General features: G+C 38.4%; 1 protein-coding gene across 1 annotated transcript; it reads left to right on the forward strand.

Annotated features, from left to right (window-relative positions):
* Positions 1-44: 44 nt before the first annotated feature.
* LOC139732900 (beta-lactamase domain-containing protein 2-like) lies at positions 45-17,044 on the forward strand. Its single transcript, XM_071643737.1, has 9 exons — positions 45-342; positions 3,953-4,116; positions 5,212-5,348; positions 6,611-6,842; positions 7,860-8,047; positions 8,985-9,068; positions 9,847-10,011; positions 11,014-11,027; positions 16,870-17,044. The coding sequence occupies exons 1-9, from the start codon at positions 161-163 to the stop codon at positions 17,042-17,044; spliced, it is 1,341 nt and encodes a 446-aa protein (XP_071499838.1). The 5' UTR covers positions 45-160.
* Positions 17,045-19,792: the final 2,748 nt, after the last annotated feature.

Consider the following 19,792-nt stretch of genomic DNA (forward strand, 5'->3'; position numbering starts at 1 on the left):
TATTCACTCAAGCATATATGCCTTCCACATTTAGGATGACTCAAGCAACCCGACAATACACGTATGTGTGTGCCGACACGACCCGTCTCATGTTCATACACCGTTGATAATTGACCCCGTGTCAATGGCGGTGGCTTTGTAGCCGTCTCCCCGGTGTTGAATGGTATTGTACCTGGCATTTTCCGATAATTTTTCCAACATGGGTCTACTGAAAAGTGGTGCTTTGGTTGGAGTTACCGCCATATTGGTGGTCGGTGTACCAAAACTCTTGGAAAATCCTCCACAAGTCTTTACTGACGGCTCCGTCTCACCTGGGTTTGAAGAGGTAGCTCAAGTTTTCAGGTGACACGGCAACTATTTTCTCTCTTTCACTGTTCCTGTGTTTCGTAGTTGAGATCTTTTGTTACACGCCATAGTACAGTATAAGTTGTTCAACACTAGTTTAGCGATATGTAGGCCCGTTCATCCGTTGTGATAACGTTGATGGGTATACAGGCCACACGTGCTCCCACAGTACAACGATGTTTGTTCGACAATGTAATGATGTGCAAAGGTGCCTTGATCTTTCGCCGTGTAAGGCCTGCATGATAGGGACTGTAGACTATTACTTACCACTGTCTTAGTCGGATCAGGGAAACACGTACAAGATCACGTATGAAACCAGATTGCCTATAGCTCAAAGGCTAGTGAGCTAATTAATGAGACACTATAAGGAATAGAATATTAAAGTATTTCAGACCCGTCAATTAATAAACTTGATGTTGATTTTGATAATTATTGATGACGTTCCCACTTTGCTGTATTTTGTCCTCGTATGCACGGTGAGTTATGTATGACACTGAGGAGATGACAGCTAGGGATACCATGTTTTTTAATGAGTTTTTTTTTTTTACACTAATGTTTCCACAGATTTTTGTCTAGGCACTGTGCAAACGTGTGAAAAGTGAAGAAATAAGCATACAAGGGCGTATATGGGATTGAAATAAGGAGTACATTTCAAATAAAGGTAGAAAACATATAAAATAAATGTAATAGACGCAATTGGAAAGGAAATTGACATGACACTAGAATAGGCCTATACTAAAAACATAAATTGAAAGATGGTCAAACTAAAACAAAGCATAAAAGGGTGGGGGAATTAATGAGAGCCAATGTATGGACAAAAATACGTAGATAATAACATTGTTTGCATTGACATATACAGAACACAGCATAATTGTTGAAATTATAAACGAAAATAAGGTTAACATAATGATAGTGTTTGTGACTGCCTGCTTGAAAAACGTGTGTGTGTCGTATCATGTTGTGGGTGAGTGTGATGGGATGATGGGAAATCGAGTGTGGAGCTGGAGGATGAAATAGCGTGTGCGTTCTGGGCCCTGTTTCATGAAGAGTTAAAATTGATTATAAAGTTGATTTCAACTGTAAGTCTATTGCAGACTGTGTAGTAAGAAAATTTAAAATCGATTTTATCTTTTAATAAAACGGGGCCCTGAACTAATATCCATGGAAAGTGAGCGTCTATAGGGCACGAGTGCGGTTCAAACGGCAGATTGTATTGAGAGAGTACAGGATAATAGTTATGCAGTATGGTGGTCATTGTCAATCTGTTGATCAACTGGTGCTCTATGATATATGCTGACTTCTGCATTCATAGTGCGTGTATTATACCAATCATAATTAATGCAATGTCATGTCTAAATTAGCTCCTATCTGGCAAATTTTCACTCATATAATACAAACTAAATCAAACGAACAAGCAAACAAACACACATACATTACACAAATTCGAAACATTTTCTCTGCTCCTGTACTGAATTCGATGTGTCCTTTGATCTCATGGAAGTGAGACCGAAATGGCACAGAATATAGATCAGTACTTCGCAAAAGTTTTCTCGTGCATATTCAGAGAGTGTGAGGTCAATGGGGTGGTACAGTATTGGTGGAGATGAGAATAGGGCTTTAACCTTTTGCGAGATACCAAGAAAACGCCTATGAAATAGTACAGAGGATACCATTTCAAGAGGAATTCAAAGTTTCTTCGATGAAAATTGGGTTTGGAATGACTGAAACACCCAAAAACAAAGTAAAACAAAACTATCGTAATAAAAGGCGGGTCCCACATTTTATTAAAATCACTCTGTTTTGGATATCTCAGCCATTTCAAAACCAATTTTCATCGGATAAACGTTGAATTCCTCATGAAATTTTATGATCTTTCATATTTCATAGGAGGTTTCTCATTATCTCACCAAAAATATTAGAAACCTGAAATTGGGTCTCAACCATAACTGTACGATCCATTTAAAGGTTCGATCAATGTCAAAAGCACACGCACTATCATGGTGGATTTAATACTTTATACTTTATAACTAAGTCAAAAGGGGCCTGAGCTTTGGTCATTTGCCTCTGACGAAGATTCTTCTAGGATCGCAAGCTCAGGGCCCTTTTGACTCCATTTTACTCCATTGGCTCCCCACTATTGGATAAGCACTTTCAGCAGTTTTTTTTTTCTTTCCTACGCTTTATGCTTAGTCTCGTAACATTCCCGTCGTAAGTACCTTTAATGTGATTATGATCCAATGTGTAACAAAGTGATTCTTAGACACACGGAGTAGGATGTCGTAAATGAATAATTGTTTATTACAAAAGGTCCTTTTTTTTCTAATATAATCCTCTGGTATCCTCTTGAAACTAAAGGGAAGTAAGTAACCCTGAACTTTACGATGCACAGAAATGGTGAAAGTTGTCAGGACAAGTGCATGATTGGGATCTAAATGCATGTTAATAATCTTCGCGTAATTTAAGATAATTAAAGTTGTGCTTATCCGTCAGAAACAGTCAGCTCTTTATGTGGATTCTTTGTCTCTCATTCCTTCCTCGTTAGTGTACAGGGCCTATATTATTATAATATTATAATACTGGAAAATGTCAGTTCGTTTATTCTAATCGTATGAGTTGCGTCTATCACACTATCGCATGCTGACTTCAGTGACGCCAACTATACAAAGCATCAGGTAGATTGATCTGTGACTGCTCCGGCTGAAAAAAAAAATAAAAGTAATGTCGGGCATAAAATCACCTATAGAAGATACACAGTTTATCATCTTTCTTGAATCTACCAGAAAAAGAAGTCCTGGCAATATGTACTGAAGTGCAAACGATTGACAGAAGTATTATGCCTTCATATTTTTCCCGCGAAAGAGATTATTTTACTCACAGTTGCTCTGGTCAATTTTCGTCATTTCCTTAAAGGGACATTACAGACGATTTTCATAATTTCATATCGTAGTACATAAATCTACAGCTTCATGTATAGATCTGTGGAATTCATTATGGTCCTTGAGCAGGGAAACCACTAATCCAAAATTCTTAAACAAATTACACTGAACAGTGTTGATAATATAGGAGCCTCATATATTTCAGAAATGTAGCAATGTAATTCAATTACAATGTCACGATGATTCCTTACGTTTATGTGCAAAATCAGCCATGAATTATTATGAACTATGTGTACATTTCTGAAGGTGATCATAGTTGATAATATTTGTACCATACAGAAACAATAAAATGAAATGAAATGAAATGAAATTACCACTTGCTTAACAAGTTCATCTGTGTATGAATCTTCTTTTTTTTTTTCATTCTTATGGTGAGGCTGCCAAACCATCATCCTTGTTCACTGCAATTTGTTATACATTTTGAAAAAAAAACATTGATTCTTCATCCCAATCACTATAAATTCTGAAACTCTGGACTCAGTATAACTGATTTATTTAGTTGTTTAAATGTAAACGTTTGAAAATCATCCGGAGGTCTCCTTAAGTGCTGTAAATTTCCTTCAGTGTCCATATAGGATTATTCTGGATTCATTACAGTCACTTAAAAAGTTGAAGCCTTACGGATTTTAGATTGAAACTATCAAAATCTGTTCCCATCTTTCATGAACCAGAAAGAACTTTGAATCCGGACGCGATTCTCTCTACGGTGGATCGGCCTTCTCGGCTTACTACAAAGGCAAAAAGGTTGTAGACTTGTGGGGAGGCTACGCAGACGCAGACATCGGACAACAATGGCGTCAAGATACGATGTCGGTTTTCTACTCAACTACGAAAGGTAGGCAATTGTATATTATAGCGTGTAAAAAGCCCTGTGAGAGTGTAACATTATTATGTAGAGAAGTCCCATAGGAGAAGGAACACAGTTGTAAAAGGTGTCATTGTCTGTAGATATTGTGAGCTTTAAGTTCAAAGGTCAAGTACAAAATAAATCAACCATTAAATCAGTCTCACAGTAAGGAGATGGTATTACTCACACCCTATATTAAGAGATGACGAATTGAATTCGAATAGGCAATATCTGTTTGGACAGTAAATATTGAAGTTCAAACTGATTGTTCGTAATGCTTTCTTATCGGAGTGCTGGAGATTTGGAATATTTTGTACATTATACAAAAAAAGTAACAGAAAATTATTCACTTTTTTCCTAAAATGAGGCTGTCGAAAGGTTATTCTTGACATGTTGTGTTTTCCATAGGTTACAAGTAAACTTTCAATATAATTATAACTGTTCATCCTTAAAGACTATAAGTCTATAAGACCAGTTTAAGCCAGAAGGTTGAGACAAAACCTACTGAGGGTATATCATAGCACGTAAAAATATTACATGTACAAGGGATGCGTAGTCTACAACATAGGGCAGAACATGTCTGACCGATGTTCAGAAATGTTCGGAAAGTGTTTGATGTACGCTGTTCACATTTTGTACAACCAAGATTTAGTTATCAAGTTCCCTGGTGAATGAATAGCTTTCAGTCGGAGCGTTGAAAATTATACAAAAGAGGTGAAAATCAGTTTCTGCATGTTTTAAGTTGATGGTAAAAAAGCAGGCACGTGCATTATATAAACTCAAAGCCGAAGAAATTGATGGGGAAATGTACTACAACTATATAGGCAAAACAAAAAATAGGCATACATCGAACATTTTTCACATTGTTGTATTAAACAGTGCATATACCAAGCGAATTTATTTAGTGACTTTTGATCGTAGACCACTATAGTGTTGTGTGTATATGCCTTAATTTTGCCGCGCTAGATCTATGATATTTTAGCATTGTTCTCACAGAAGATCAAAAGCATTTCCACTATTTATAGAAGTTTGAATAGAAGTATAATTGTGTCGGTCATTTTTCTGCTTGTAATACCAAATTAGGGATAGCAGCGATCTGCTTTGCCTTGTTGGTCGATAGAGGGCAGCTCAACTACGACAAAGCCGTGGCTCACTATTGGCCAGAGTTTGCTCAAAAGGGCAAGGAGAATATCACAGTGAGAGAGCTTCTCGAACACAAGGTATCGTCACAACGATGCATGTGTATCTCTTTCTTCCACTTTAAGATCATCTTGATTAAAAAGTGAAAAACAAAGCGACATGAAAATGCGATTCTATTCCCTCTTAAGGACAAGGGAACGATACTTTACAGAACATCAGCTGTTACCATGGTTACAAAGATGTTATGAGACTTTTACGACATCATTCTGTTTTCATGTAGACACTTTTGAATGTCTTCATACAATTTGGAAGATTGGCTCTACAATGTACGACAAATTAAGATAGGCTCAAGTCGAATTTCAAGAAGTCGCAAATTTGTCCTGAACACGTTAAGTCGATGGTTTGGTAACGTCAACAAGTTCATTCTCACAAGCTTCCGCTCTCTGCCCTTAGGAAACTATACATCCGGGGACATTTAGGGAGACCCACGAGGAGAAGCAAATTAAAGTACACATGGGCTATCCTTACGTGATTGTTTTTCCCTTCCAACCTAAAAAAAGACATTCCTTGGTCTAATTTTTCATCCAACCCGAAAGATAAAAGAGGATTTTATGTTATCATTAGATTTGATTAATGATTGTTTGTTTGTTGTTGTTGGTTTTTTAGTTTTTGGAGGTTTTGTTTGTTTGTTTGTTTTTTTTTTTTTTTGGAGGGGGGGGTAAGGAAAGCTAATATGTACATTGTGTGTTTATGTGCTGACCTATATTCTCTGCATAGGTAGCACATGGCACGTCGTTATAATGGACTGTACAGTACTGGTTGAGGTGAGGATTCTGGTTTCAAACATTCCTAGGTGAGATACTGTAATTATTTGATGAAAATTAGTTTTCAAATGGCTGAGATATCAAAAAAAAAGATAATAATAAAAGGCGACAGGCCACGCTTTTTATTAGGATCTCTTTGTTTCACCTTGTTTTTGGATATCTCAGCCATTCCAAAACCGATTTTCATCAAATAGACTTTTGAAACCCCTTAGAATTGCATGTTCTTTGACATCTCATAGAGTGGTTTCTGAATATCTCGCAAAACGTTAAAAGCTATATCCTCACCTCAACCAGACGACTGTACATCCCTTTAAGTATTGCTCTGATAGGAAGTACAATAACTTCAGCACATGTTTGTAAATCTGTTGAACCATAAGTGAACCATCGTCACTGAGACTGACAATAAAATCCCAGACATCATAAGTATCAAATTTGTGCCATAAGTGCACTTCAAGAGAGAGAAAGTGATAAAAGAGATTTTGATGGGAGATTCTATGTGACCGTTTTACATGTCACAGGCCGGTCTACCGCTTGCGCCCTCTCCCGGACTAACGCCTGAACTACTCAGTGACGTCAAGAAGGCTGGAGAGGCAATGGCGTCCTGCGAACCGATGTGGTCACCTGACGGGGTGACCCACGCCTATCATGGCATCACCTTTGGACCTCTCACCAATGAGCTTTTGCGGAGAATCGATCCTGAACACAGGACGATGGGAAGATTCTTTGCCGAGGAAATTGCAAAACCTTTCGGTAACAAGTCCAGTCATGGACCTAGGAAACGTTTTCCCTTTTGTATATAAATTTCAGGGACTCCGTACAATGTGTATAACGCTATCTGTGCTGATTGGCTCCCAAAACACACAAGTGACTAAAAGTAGTACATTAACCGTATTCTTGATCTACAAGTCGTCGCAACAAGTAACCTCCAAAGCCATTGGTAAAGTGAGTCTGCAGTTGACAACCATACTAACACAAATTGGTGTCGAAATTTCACGAATTGTAGAAGTGTTTACGAGTTTGTAAGATAAATATAACTCAGGTGCTGAAGAATTAAGGAATAAAAGGCTGACACAAGTTGGGAACATCATGTTTATGGATGATGTTCGATATTCCGAAGGTTCGTTGAGGTCCGAAAATGAAATAAGATTTGTTATTTGGAAGATTAGTATTGTTATTGGGAAATGAACTGAAGGTGTGTATTGACCAACCTTTAGAATTACGAACCTTATTTCGCGTTTGTTTGTTTGGTTTTTTTTTTTTATAGCAGAATGTAACCTGTTTAAATTGTTTCTCTTCTGATTCAAACAAGAAGATAGAACAGTGAATTATATCTGGTACTTATTAAGCACAATAAGTTGAATTCAACATAATTGGCTGCAGAGGAGGTTTCATAATATGTTGTTTTTTTAATTAATAATGTATTTCTCTTTTTGTATTAGCATCCCATCACAAGAATATAAATACATGTATAGGGATGGTTCCCATTCTCCAGGCACAATAACTACGGCGTACAGATGATGTAAAGAAAGACTGTAATAATTTCCCCTTGGACTTTTTTGATTGCTATTTTAAAGTAGATGCAAAGTAGAGTGATTATTCTCTATTATTTTGGACTATACTTTACGTACAACATTTTATTATGTAACTTTAATACCTCACAAGAATTCAAAATAGCGTGTTTATGTGCAGACCATACAATTCAGATGTTTTGATTAAAGACTGAAAATTGACATCCATGTTTATTCTAATGTTTTCCTTCTTCTCAAGGAATCGATTTTTACATCGGTCTCCCATTGGCCGAGAATTATCGAGTCTCACGAGGAGCTATTAAAAGCCCAAATGTATTTCTTCACTTGATTCGCGGCATCACGAGTCCCACGAACCGGAAGGCCATAAGACATTTTCTTCACAGCGACCTCTTCGTCAGGATAATTGAGAATTCCGGACTCCAGCAAGTATAATACTCAAAATCAGTTGAGGTTTTCAAGGGATCGTATAGTTTTGGTTGAGACCTAATTTCAGGTTTCTAGCATTTTTGGTAAGATAATAAGAAATCTCTTATGAAATATGAGAGAGCATGTAATTCCATTAGGAATTTGAACAACGTTTACTGGATGAAAATTGGTTTTGAAATGGCTGAGATATCCAAAACACAGCAATTCTGATAAAGTGTGGGACCCACACTTTATCATGATCGCTTTGTTTTACTTTGTTTTTGGATGTTTCAGTCATTCCAAACCCGATTTTCATCAAATTAACTTTGAATTCCTTTTAAAACGGTGTGCTCTGTACTATATCATAAGTGTTTTCTTGGTATCTCGCAAAAAAAGTTAAAAGCCGAATTCTCTTCTCCACCAATACTGTACCATCCCTTTAACTGTTTGACTGTGTGTGTGTGTGTGCGCGCGCGCGCACTTGTGTGTGTGCCAAAGAGTTTACTTTTTTTATTAAAAGAAAAAATGTGCCTACCTTTGCGTGTGTATGTGTTTTGTCAAGCTATTTTAGTTTTTTGTTTGTTTGTTTGTTTGTTTTTTGTTTTTTTGTGTTTTTTTTTTTGGGGGGGGGGGTTCAGAGAAACCAACTTGTTGAGACAAATAAATAAACGAGATATATAACGCCCTTATTGCCATCCTGGTTTGTAGAAACACAAAAAACACACAGACAAAAAAAAAAAAAAAAACAAACCAAACCATGAGCATGAACATGAATAATCAGATATTCCAAAACACAAACTTTGTGATGAAGACCCTGAAATGGTAAGCAACGTCTTCGTCTTGGTTTTGTTCGACTAATTGAAACAACTTTAACATTGAGCAAGAGTAGTGCAAATCGTATCCATTATGTTAATTTGATCTTCTTCTTTTTTGTATTTTTGTCTTTTCTGGCATCTAGATCGGAATCTTTAACAACCCATACTTTCGGGTCGTAGAGCTACCATCGGCAGGGGGAATCGGAACAGCTGAAGCAGTTGCAAAGGTAAAGGAAAGTGTGGGATGTTCTGCACATAATAAACCGATGCCGATCCCACTCCTTTTCGGGGTGTGATTTCACTCTTACAATCGTTTGCTATGTGTATACCATTCACCTTTCACTTCACTTGTTTTACTTCCTGTCTCTGCTGAAAAGAACACAGTGTGGATCACAGTGTTAGGTTTGAGCATTTTTACAGTGTGTTCGCAGTGTCACTTTGTGATCAGTGTGTGACTATACTGTGATTACACGATGAACACGCAGCAGCTGCTGCAGTGTGAACGCATGCCACTGTGGGACTTCGAGTTCTTTTCGGAACAATTGTTGAGCAGGTTTTGCAGGTCGCATTTTACTTAATTCTTTTCTTTGATGAAAAAAAAAAGAGTGAGATCTAATGACCCAAATAATATATTATCATAAGGAAATGATATAGGTGCTTTCATGAATTATAATGTGAGTTTGTTGAGGACGCCGCTTTCATCATCGTAAATGTTAGTAATAGAATTAATAATAATGATGATAATAATAACTATTATTGTTATTATCATTGTTGTTATTATTATTAACATTATTATTATTATCATTACTATCGTTATCATCATCATCATCATCATCACCTTTAAAGAAGCTTTTGATTGACTAAAAATAAAGATTATCCGATATTTTGTCACTGCGTGTGCCTCTCAATAATTATGTTCACAGAGTTGCCTAAATGGGGCGTCAACTTCTGAAGTTGTTGCAATGATCAACCCACCTTTATTGGATTCTGTCTCATCCTCTGCAGCTATATGGCATCCTAGCGATGGGCGGTACTGACCCTCAAACCAACAGGACCCTCCTCTCAAGGCAAATTGTAGAAAATCTCATGAAAAGCGATAAACCAAGTCTGGATGAGACTCTAGGAGTTCCCATCGCCTTCAATCTTGGATTCATGGCAAATGAAGTTGTGGTGGGTTATCTACTACTTTCTTTTTCTGTACAATAACTCTACATCCATGCAAATTATTCTTCTGTCGTTGACAGTAGTGTCAGATGTGATTAAGCAGTCAGGACAGTTTATATATATATCAATATACACCAAACTTACTTCAAATTAACATCTAGTGTCATTCCCAGTTGTGTCACTGATTTTCCATTACTGCAGTAATTACCTATACCAACCACATAGTGTTTTCCCTATTCACACACAAGCCCTTCAGTTGGGTGCATAGTTATGTCACAATCGTATACAACAAGCAGTATAAGTGTTACGCATGTACATTATGAAGGATAAGATTTTGTCGAAGTTCCTTGATGCCGAACCTGGTCATTACAAGAAGCTCTGTTCTTCTAATCACACTCCTTCACTGTACTCAGAAGAGGGTGTTACACTCGAAGAACAAAGAATATCTATCCAGATTCTCCTCAGTCAGTCATGTCCTGATGATAGTTCCCTGATGGGTTGACCGCTAAAGCTGTACGCAAGGATCTCCGGATGCACATCACGAGACCGACACCCACGAGTCATACAGTCCACGAGTCATACAGCCCACGAGTCAAACAGCCCACGAGTTATACAGCCCACGAGTCATACAACCCATAAGTTCGACACTAAGCACAAGGCTCACGAGACCGATACAATGGCCCGAATTCACGAAGGGGGTACAATTTTTGTCCATGGTTTAAACCATGGACAAAGATCGTGGTTTTGTATGGGTGTTGAACTAATATCGTGGGACTGATTTGCCCAGTGTCGAACTCATGGGCTGTATGGCTCGTGGGTTGTATGACTTATGTACCTTTTTTTTCAATGTCGAACTCATGGGCTGTGTGACTTGTGGGTGCCGGTATCGTGGGATGACCCGGCCTGATCACCCATTCCCATAAGATTAATAGAGCTACACGTATACAAATACCAACTCTGTTACAATTCTTCGGAATAGACTGTTTTAATTACTTCCCGATATTACAGGAGGGCGAGATGATGTACACTCTAAGAAAAAAAGGTTCTCAAATGGTTCTCGTCGGCTCCAAAATGGTTCTCATCAGATGGTTCTCGCAAAATGGTTCCGATGAGCACCTATAAATGGTTCCCAATCGAAATGGTTCCGTTCTTCACCATTTGCTAGTATGCGACCCAGTCCCCGAGTGTTATTTGTGGTACTCCTGCAGGTCAAACAATATCTTTAGGTCCACTTTCATTTTTCCCCTTGCTGTATATTCGAATGTCAGATGTAAGAATCACCAAAACTGTGGTATTGGTACAAAAATATTGTATGTGTTTCTACTGCTGTGATGATAAAAAGTACATATTGTTTTTATCGTAGACTAATGACTTCTCTTGGCTGCGTGCCAACTGACAGCTGCCACCATCCAATTTTAGCGCTCGATCAGATATGCGTACGCGTAAACGTACACATACTAGGACTGCACTGTAGGACTACTAGTATGTAACACAGAACTCTTACACAAGAGTTCTGTGGTATGTAACCGCGGCGGCACGCGCCGCGGCTATGTAGCCCTGTGCTGCCTGCGCCTGCCTGCGCCTATGAAAACCTACCACCACATAGCGGCAGAGTGCCAATGCAATACCATACATGCAGCGGCAGACGTCTAGACGGCTATAGTGTAGAGTAAAAGCCCCAATTTTCGGACACTTAAGCTTTTTTGCAATATTTATTCAACTCAAATAATTTTCCACAAAATGAAATCTATAATAATGTTTGTTACATATATCAAACTAATTTTTCTTAATATTGATTTTCTCAAACCGATCATAAAATTTCACAAAATCCCCAAATATTATCACCTTGTCAATTCCCCAAAATTCGGACAGCGTCTCCAAAATCCGGACACGCGTGCAATGTCAGTACGCACACAAGGCCGCTGAAAAATCCGCGCGCGCCATACCTTCCTGACGCAAGGTTGCATTGGGGATGTTGCGGCGCCCGTTCGTGTCCGAATTTTGGGGACTCTGCACTTGCATTCAGCCCCTGTACATTTATTCACTGCATCGGCACGTACAGAGATTTTGTTTTTCTTTTGTGTTTTTGAGGATACCATCACACTCTGAGCTTGCGATAAGCGAAAAATCTCGCAACAGAACGGCGTAATTTTTCGATTTTTAGCGCTTTTTCGGCGACCCCGATTCTTTACACGGGCCCTAATTTGCGCGCGCTTTGGAAAAGTCGCGGCGATTCCGCGATTTTGACGGCAAAATTTGGGATTTTAGATGGATTTTTGGAGGTGACTCGGGCATTTTCGCATGGTGAACGAGTGTGCTAGTGTGTGAAACGATGTGATATGCTTGTGCTGTGACAGTCGACTTTGCTGCCTTGTGATAAGTGGTAAGTGTCCGGATATTGGAGGCCGGCCGAAAATTGGGGTTCTTACTCTAGACACTAATTACAAACACATCACACCCATAACGAACGGCACCCGGTAACGTTAGACATTACTTTTGACAAAGTGGACTGGAACGTACGTGTTACTGTCAATTTCATTTTTGCCATGGCAGTCATCACAATTTAGGAGAAGAGGTAAGATTTTTACTTTTAATGTGGTTTTAATTATCTCATTTTTAGATGACATTCGTTCGACGTTGGTACAAAATCAAGTTAGAATGTTACGCGTTAGATTCATCACTCAGTTTTTGTTTTCAGTCAGTGATTAACCTTTAACAGTTAACGGTTAGCTAGATCCTAATGTTAGATCTAATTTGATCGAAGCTGCTATCTTGTGTAATGTTTACCAGGTACAGTAGATCCAGATCTATCAATAACATGTTAGGCTGAGCTGACACTTTACAATTAGAAATTTGGCATAGCAATGGCTCATGGGCTAGCCCGAACAGACGCCGTGCGGGGCCGGAGCATGGCTGTCACGTTTTTACAGCGACTGGGCCGGGCTAAGTTACTTAGCTAGGTATGCATGTAACGTTTAGACATTTCTATGCCTATTAAAAATAGAGTCTACTAACTCCGAAACACAGCCCAAACGCCGAACGCAAAGATAACTGTGTACAAGGAGCGCCCCGGGGTAAGGTCTATACCGTCTACATGCAATAAGGAAATTTGTTCTAATGTTAGAAGCTTATAAGTTACAATGTATAACTGTCAGTGTTAACGTTAGAGCCAATAGAGGTCTGTCTACAGCCCAGTAGGCCTAACTGTTAGGTCAAAATCTCTTCAGTATGTTTTCAGGCTTGTTCTTAGTGAGGAGTCACGCCGTGTAATGCCGTGTTCTGTTTATCGAATTATAGCAATGACATTGTTTTATTAACGCGGTGTAGGTCTATTGTATCTTTCAATTCATATATCAGGGAAGTGGACACACCAACATGCACAGAAACCAGGGAACAAGTAACCCTGGCCGGGACGATGAAGCAGTACGTACGTGTTTGGGTCGCTGGTGCGGTTAGGGAAAAAGGTAGACTCTACATTGATCAGAGAGACAGCCCGTGACAGACCGTTGACAACATCGGCCAGAACCGTAGGCTTACCACTAGCCAAGAATGAGCTGGGCGGCCACAAGAATTCATCGATCGGAGCCCGGGATAGCCCATTTGCAGCATCAGCCAGAGCCCTGGGCTAGTCGAGAATGAGCTGTGTGGCTAAGACGATACATCGACCACAGAGACTCCAACCCCAAGCACCTTCTGATCTGGAGATTCTCCCGCCCGAAACCCCTAGCAAACGGGAGACTCCAAGTTGATGTGTGCGAAGCGCGAAGTTCCTAGGATTCTAGATGTTCTCTGGTGCTATCTAAGCCAGGTTTATTTTTTTTCAACATACTAGATCTATAGAAATAAGTAAGAAATCCTTTCCACCGGGAGACACAGAGCCAGGGCGGGAGAAATCAAATCTCAAACGGGAGAACGGGAGATTGTGCAAAAATGGGCTTTCGGCGGGAGATCTCCTGTCGAAAACGGGAGAGTTGGAGTCTCTGCGACCAGAATGACAGCCTGTGATAGCCCGTTGACAGCATCAAACAGAACCGATGGGCTAGTCAAGAATGAGCTGGGTGACCAAAAGAATACATCGATCAGAATGACAGTTTTAGCCCGATAGCCCGTTGACAGCATCGACCAGAAACCTACGCTAGCCAAGAATGAGCTGAGTCAAAGAAAACACACTGATGCAGCCAGAGAAAACCTTTGAGAAATATGTAGATAGGGTAGGTAAGTTCGTTTGCATTGACTTATAGTGTATTTTATAGCTGCTCTTTCAGAATCTGCCGTCAACCAAATATTAATGTCAGGCGACTTTTTGTTGGTTTGTGTGATGGAGGGTCACATGTTTTGTTATGATCCCAATACAGTATTTGCAACTTACAATGTACCAGTGATAATGTTTCACTATAATTTGCATTTAACAGCTTTGAATCAACTGTATTGGGGGGGGGGGGTAGACGTAATGAGATCAGACCAGATGCCAATCTGAGAAGTGGAGTCATTCATAGTTCTAAACTTTAAAAGCACAAAAGGAAAATGCTCTTTATGATTCTCCAGTCATTGTGTGGTCGATTTCTGCACACTTTTAAAGTTTGCACCTAGACTGGTAAAACTTTGAATTGCATTTATACCCACGCAGGAATTACGTATTGTGTAGAGAATTGAAGATTATGTAATTTATTTCAAAGCACTGATGCACCTCTTGTCACCAGTTTATATTGCTTTTGCAGAAATACAAAATGTACATGTGTGGTGTTTAAAAGACTGTTGGCAATTTGGTGAACAAAATGACAAATGCTAACAACATATTATTGTCATAGGCAGGTTATAGGACAGCAAATTCAAACCTCAGCTTTAGGCCTGCATATAGTTTACTCTATTGAATTTGTTGCTCTGCTTTTAAAAAAAGTGTAAATGAAGACTTTGTTCGCAAAAACCGATAAGTCCATATTTGCCAAATGGAGATATTTGCGATTAAAGGTCAAGAAAAATAAAGAGAACAATAAGAAAATTTTTGCTTCTTTTGACCATAACTTCAAAAATGTACCTTTATATGTAGTAACCAATATATGATTTAAAAGTTATTATTTTGTACTTTATGACAGAGACCGTACTTCAAAATCTTCAAAAATGGACTTATCGGTTTTTGCTATCAAACTCTTCAAATTTTTATCGACTCCCAATGTTATATATTTTAGATCATGGTTGAGGAATTTTGTTCATTCATGCTTGTGAAACTGTGTGGGTGTGGTATCCTAGCTCTTTTCCCCTTGGGATTCTTATTATCCTTCTCATTATAAAACAATGTGTTCTTTTCTTTTCTTTTCTTTTCTTTTTGGTGTGTGTTTTCGTAGGACATGCTGTAAATTGTCAGAAGTCATGATTTCGTTAACCTTAATTGATACTCTTCTTGTATTTGCAGTTGTATAGATGTGTCTATGGTGCTTTCAAATTGCAGAACAACAACAACAACAACAACAAAGGTCACTCGTATACAAAGATAAGTTAATTCAAGTACTCAATGTGAAGTGAAGTGAAGTGAAGAAGTGTAAAGCTTATCCTATCCGAAGTATCATACAGTACCAGCAATATAATGTATGTTTTCTGTGACAATACCAAAGGTCCTGTTTAATGGAATTGATTTCCTGCCCTTTGTAGTTGCTTTTAGGACAAATATGCGTTAAAAGGAAAAAAAAACAACAACAACACCGAACAAACTAGCAAATATGTGGAAAAAGTTCCTCATACTACTTAAGCAGGTAATGTACTTGCCTTCTGCCTATCTTATGACTTACACAATTACTGTATCTCATCCATGCAGGAATTATTTCACAGAGAATTAGAAATTTTGTTATGTATTTCAAAAGCCTGATGCACCTCTTGCTATTTCATGATCTGTACAGAGATGTGTGATGGTGTTTCAAGAACTGCTCGGTACACAAAATTATGACAAATATTGTGGAAAAAAATTAGTGAACAAATGAAAATATTTTGTTAAGAATATTTGACAGATTATAACATGACAAATACAAACCTCACCTTTAGATTGTAAAAGTGAAGGTGAATAAATACATTTCTGCGAATTTGTGGAAGAGCAAATTTCTATGGTTTTCAGTTATTGAGTAATGTTTCATTAAAAAATATTGGTGAATGTCATGTACATGTATTCATGCTTGTGAAACTGTGTGTGCATGGGTGTGTTATCCTTGCTCTTTTTTTTTCCAGTGTCAATGATAATGTATGATATGCTGATGTATTGCTAATACATATGTATACATGTTTTGAACGTATGTTTGACTGATGAGATGAAATTCAGATGAATTCATTTCATTTCAAATGAGTTTGTGATGCACATTTTCAATGCAGATAGGTAATGTACCTTTAAGAATGGTGCCAGTGAAGCACCTTACCAGCACTGCATGTGAAACACACCAAAAATACACAGACATCAATTCACATACTACATTCTAGGAAAAAAAAAAAGGTTCTTTTGAGCACCATTAAATGGTTCTCAGCACTGTCACAATAGCGACACCTTTTTTGGAGCCTGTGAGAACCTTTTTTAAATGGTGCTTGTCAGCACCTTTTAACAATGGTGCCCATTAGAACCTTTTCCAATGAAATGGTTCTCATGAGCACCTTTTGAAAAGAGTCAAAAAGGTGCCCATCTTTAGTCAAAAAGGTGCCCATGGGCACCTTTTAAATGGTACTCACGAGCACCATTTCATCGGGAAAAAGGTTCTAATGGGCACCTTTTGCAAAAGGTGCCGACAAGCACCATTTAGAAAAGGTTCTCACGAGCACCTAAAAGGGTGTCGCTATTGTGACAGTGCTGAGAACCATTTAATGGTGCTCAAAAGAACCTTTTTTTCTTAGAGTGTACGGTCACCCGGGGGTTGGTGGTCAAATGGGTTATGCTGACCCCACTCATCAGCTCGGATTCGCCTTCGTCAGTACTACGATATCCCCTTTCTTTCTGAAGGATGATCCTCGAACTGACGCACTGCTCGCAGCTTTGTATAATTGCGTCAGGAAGCAAGAACTGAAATGACGTATACTGAAGACTACGTAATATAATAACTTGCAGTTAGATGTTAGTTTTTGTTTCTGTAGTTCTGTATGGACATGATGGTTGTAGTAGACTGTACTTCAGTCGTCAGGCCAAATCTTCTAAAACAGTAAAACATGCAATAAAAAAAAAATCATAAATTTTCAGAAATGACGGAGTTTTGAACATTAAAGTAACTGTGGCCAAATCAAATAAATGTATACCGTTGCGTTGTTAAACAGAATAACATAGGGGGAGAGTATTGTCATAATAATTATGTTCTTGTTTAAATATTTGTTAATGTCTCCAAATTAATGATCAGCAATATTATCATTGTTTAATATAATTTCACACTTGACAGATATTTTATTTGATTGAAGATAACTAAAAATTATGGTTGATTAATGACTCTGTATGGGGTCTCATAAAAGTTAACAGTTAGTGTGTCACACATGCTAGAAATACGTTGTATGAACAAATGAAAGCATGAATGATTAATAAATGCATGAATTAATGATCTATACACGTCCTACACATGTTATCGCGTGCACCGAATTATCCTCTTGTAGGTATACAGGTGTGACCCGCCACCATACACTTTATCTTGATAGAAGATATCCTAAGGCAGAGAACAATTATAAATGTTTTCTTGATTAAGATACGAAACTGGCGATTTTCTTTCACAAACTCAGCATTTTGATGGATGTATTATGTAAACTATCTCCTGTCAAATCTCACGATGTTTTGAAAACAGATTTGTTCTCATCAAACAAGAAAAAATGGCGGCTTATTGGTCTATCGTGTATAAATGACTGGTCTTCGTAGGAGATTGTAAAGAACGAAAGAGAGAGAGAGAAAAAGAGGTGGGGGAGAGAGCAGTGAGGGAAACGTTAATTAAGAACGTTATAATTTGATTTGATTTGATTTATTTATTCACCGTAAATTCATGCAGAAAAAAAAGAGTACAGAAAAAGTATGACAAGCAATATACAACATAAATGATCAACAGAAGAATATATGCTTAAAACATAGAATGCATCAAATATGGAAAAGGGAAGAAAACAAGAAAAAAAATAAGCAGCGAATATGTACGGTATATAGCCCATTCAGCTCAGTCTACGAAGATATGGCTGTTCTTCCATGGGGTCCTAACATGAAATTGGTATTGTTATCAGGATAAAAAGATTAAAAAAATATATCATTGACAAGAGAAAAAAAAAGTATATTGACTGAGCTACAAAGAAAATAAACTTATACTATGGAGGGTTATAAAAAATCTGGAACAAATGATATTAGAACGTGAAGCAGGACTACAACTTTTAAATTTGGAGGGAGATTGTTATATTGCACGGCACCCTTATAATAAAAAGTTCTTTTACAATATTCTGTCCTAGGTTAAAGTGGGTCTGCATTGGTAAGAAACATGTCTAGCGCCGTCATAAGGCTCATTTCTCTCTGTGGTGCCCAGCATGTCCCCCATAATGCCGAGCGGCGTGCATCAAAATTAACCCGTTCCATACTGAATTCTGATATTCCCATAGACTTAACACACAGAGGTTCCCGTAGGGGATGGCCTAGCAGCGCAGCGGCTCGCTTCGCTCCCGCATTATCTTGCGCAGTCCAGTGCATACATTCACGTACCACAGAAATCTAGATATCGATACCGTTATAGGTTGTCACTTATCACTTCGCGATGCGCGATCTGCATGTACAATTGTATGTTCGGTGCTTTCAAACACTGTCTTCGACACTCAGATCGTTTATTCTGATCGTTGTGTCGAACTTCAGTCTGCGATTATGTCGCGGATACGACTTGGTAAATGCTGGATCCAGTGGGAGGAGATGCGAGCTGTTTATCGGCAAGAAATGAACAAGATAAACGTTGCCCTTGACAGCCTATCAAGCCATTCAACACAGGATGACTTTGCTGGTCATCTGCTAGCTGCTGGATGTCCACCACTGGGCATCAGCACTGGTGTCGAGCCTATGAAGCTGTGTGCCAGGATTGCGGGATCAGCCCGTCGTGAAAGTTCCATTTGCACTCAGACTGAGTCAGAAGCCTCTGATAAGCCATGGTGGGTGAAACTCAACTTGTATGATATACAATTGTACCTACTTTTTATGCAGTTGCAAATGACATTCACTGAACGCTGAATTTATAACCTTCCAAATCCATGTAACGACTAACGTTACCGTTACTCGAATTACCGCTGCGTTGCCGTTGATCATCATAACATCGCGATGAACGATGACAAAATTTAAAACAACCTTATTCACGTTTTTTTCAGTGATTATTACAATAAATACTGACGTCCAACTTACGACAAGAAGTGTCTATGATGACTTGATGACTAGACCCAGACCTAGGCATGATTAAGTCAATTAGTGAACGTGTAGGTTGTCTCTACGGTGTAGACCAATAACGGGCCATATCAGTATCACTATCTTATCAATCAGTATGAACGTTTTCATTTTAGCGTTTACAAGTATTTTTAAGGTTATTGTTCCTCACTAACCCAGCCTCAACAAATTGTCGAATGAAATTTCTAGGAAGGGAAATCATGATCAATTCAAGATATGTTATCTGTTTTCCAATTGCAATCTCGAGATGTTAGCTTGGTGTCATTTCTCACATATATTGTGTGATAATAATATTCAGGGCAGGGGGACAGCACATAGATATAGGAACCGCATGTACATTTGTTCTGGTACTACTAGGCCTAGTAGTTTACTAGTAGTACAATTTGTACT

The sequence above is a fragment of the Diadema antillarum genome, unplaced genomic scaffold (assembly GCF_040938485.1).
Source record: "Diadema antillarum isolate AM-2024a unplaced genomic scaffold, OU_Dant_1.0 seq00000455_RagTag, whole genome shotgun sequence".
NCBI lineage: Eukaryota > Metazoa > Echinodermata > Echinoidea > Diadematoida > Diadematidae > Diadema > Diadema antillarum.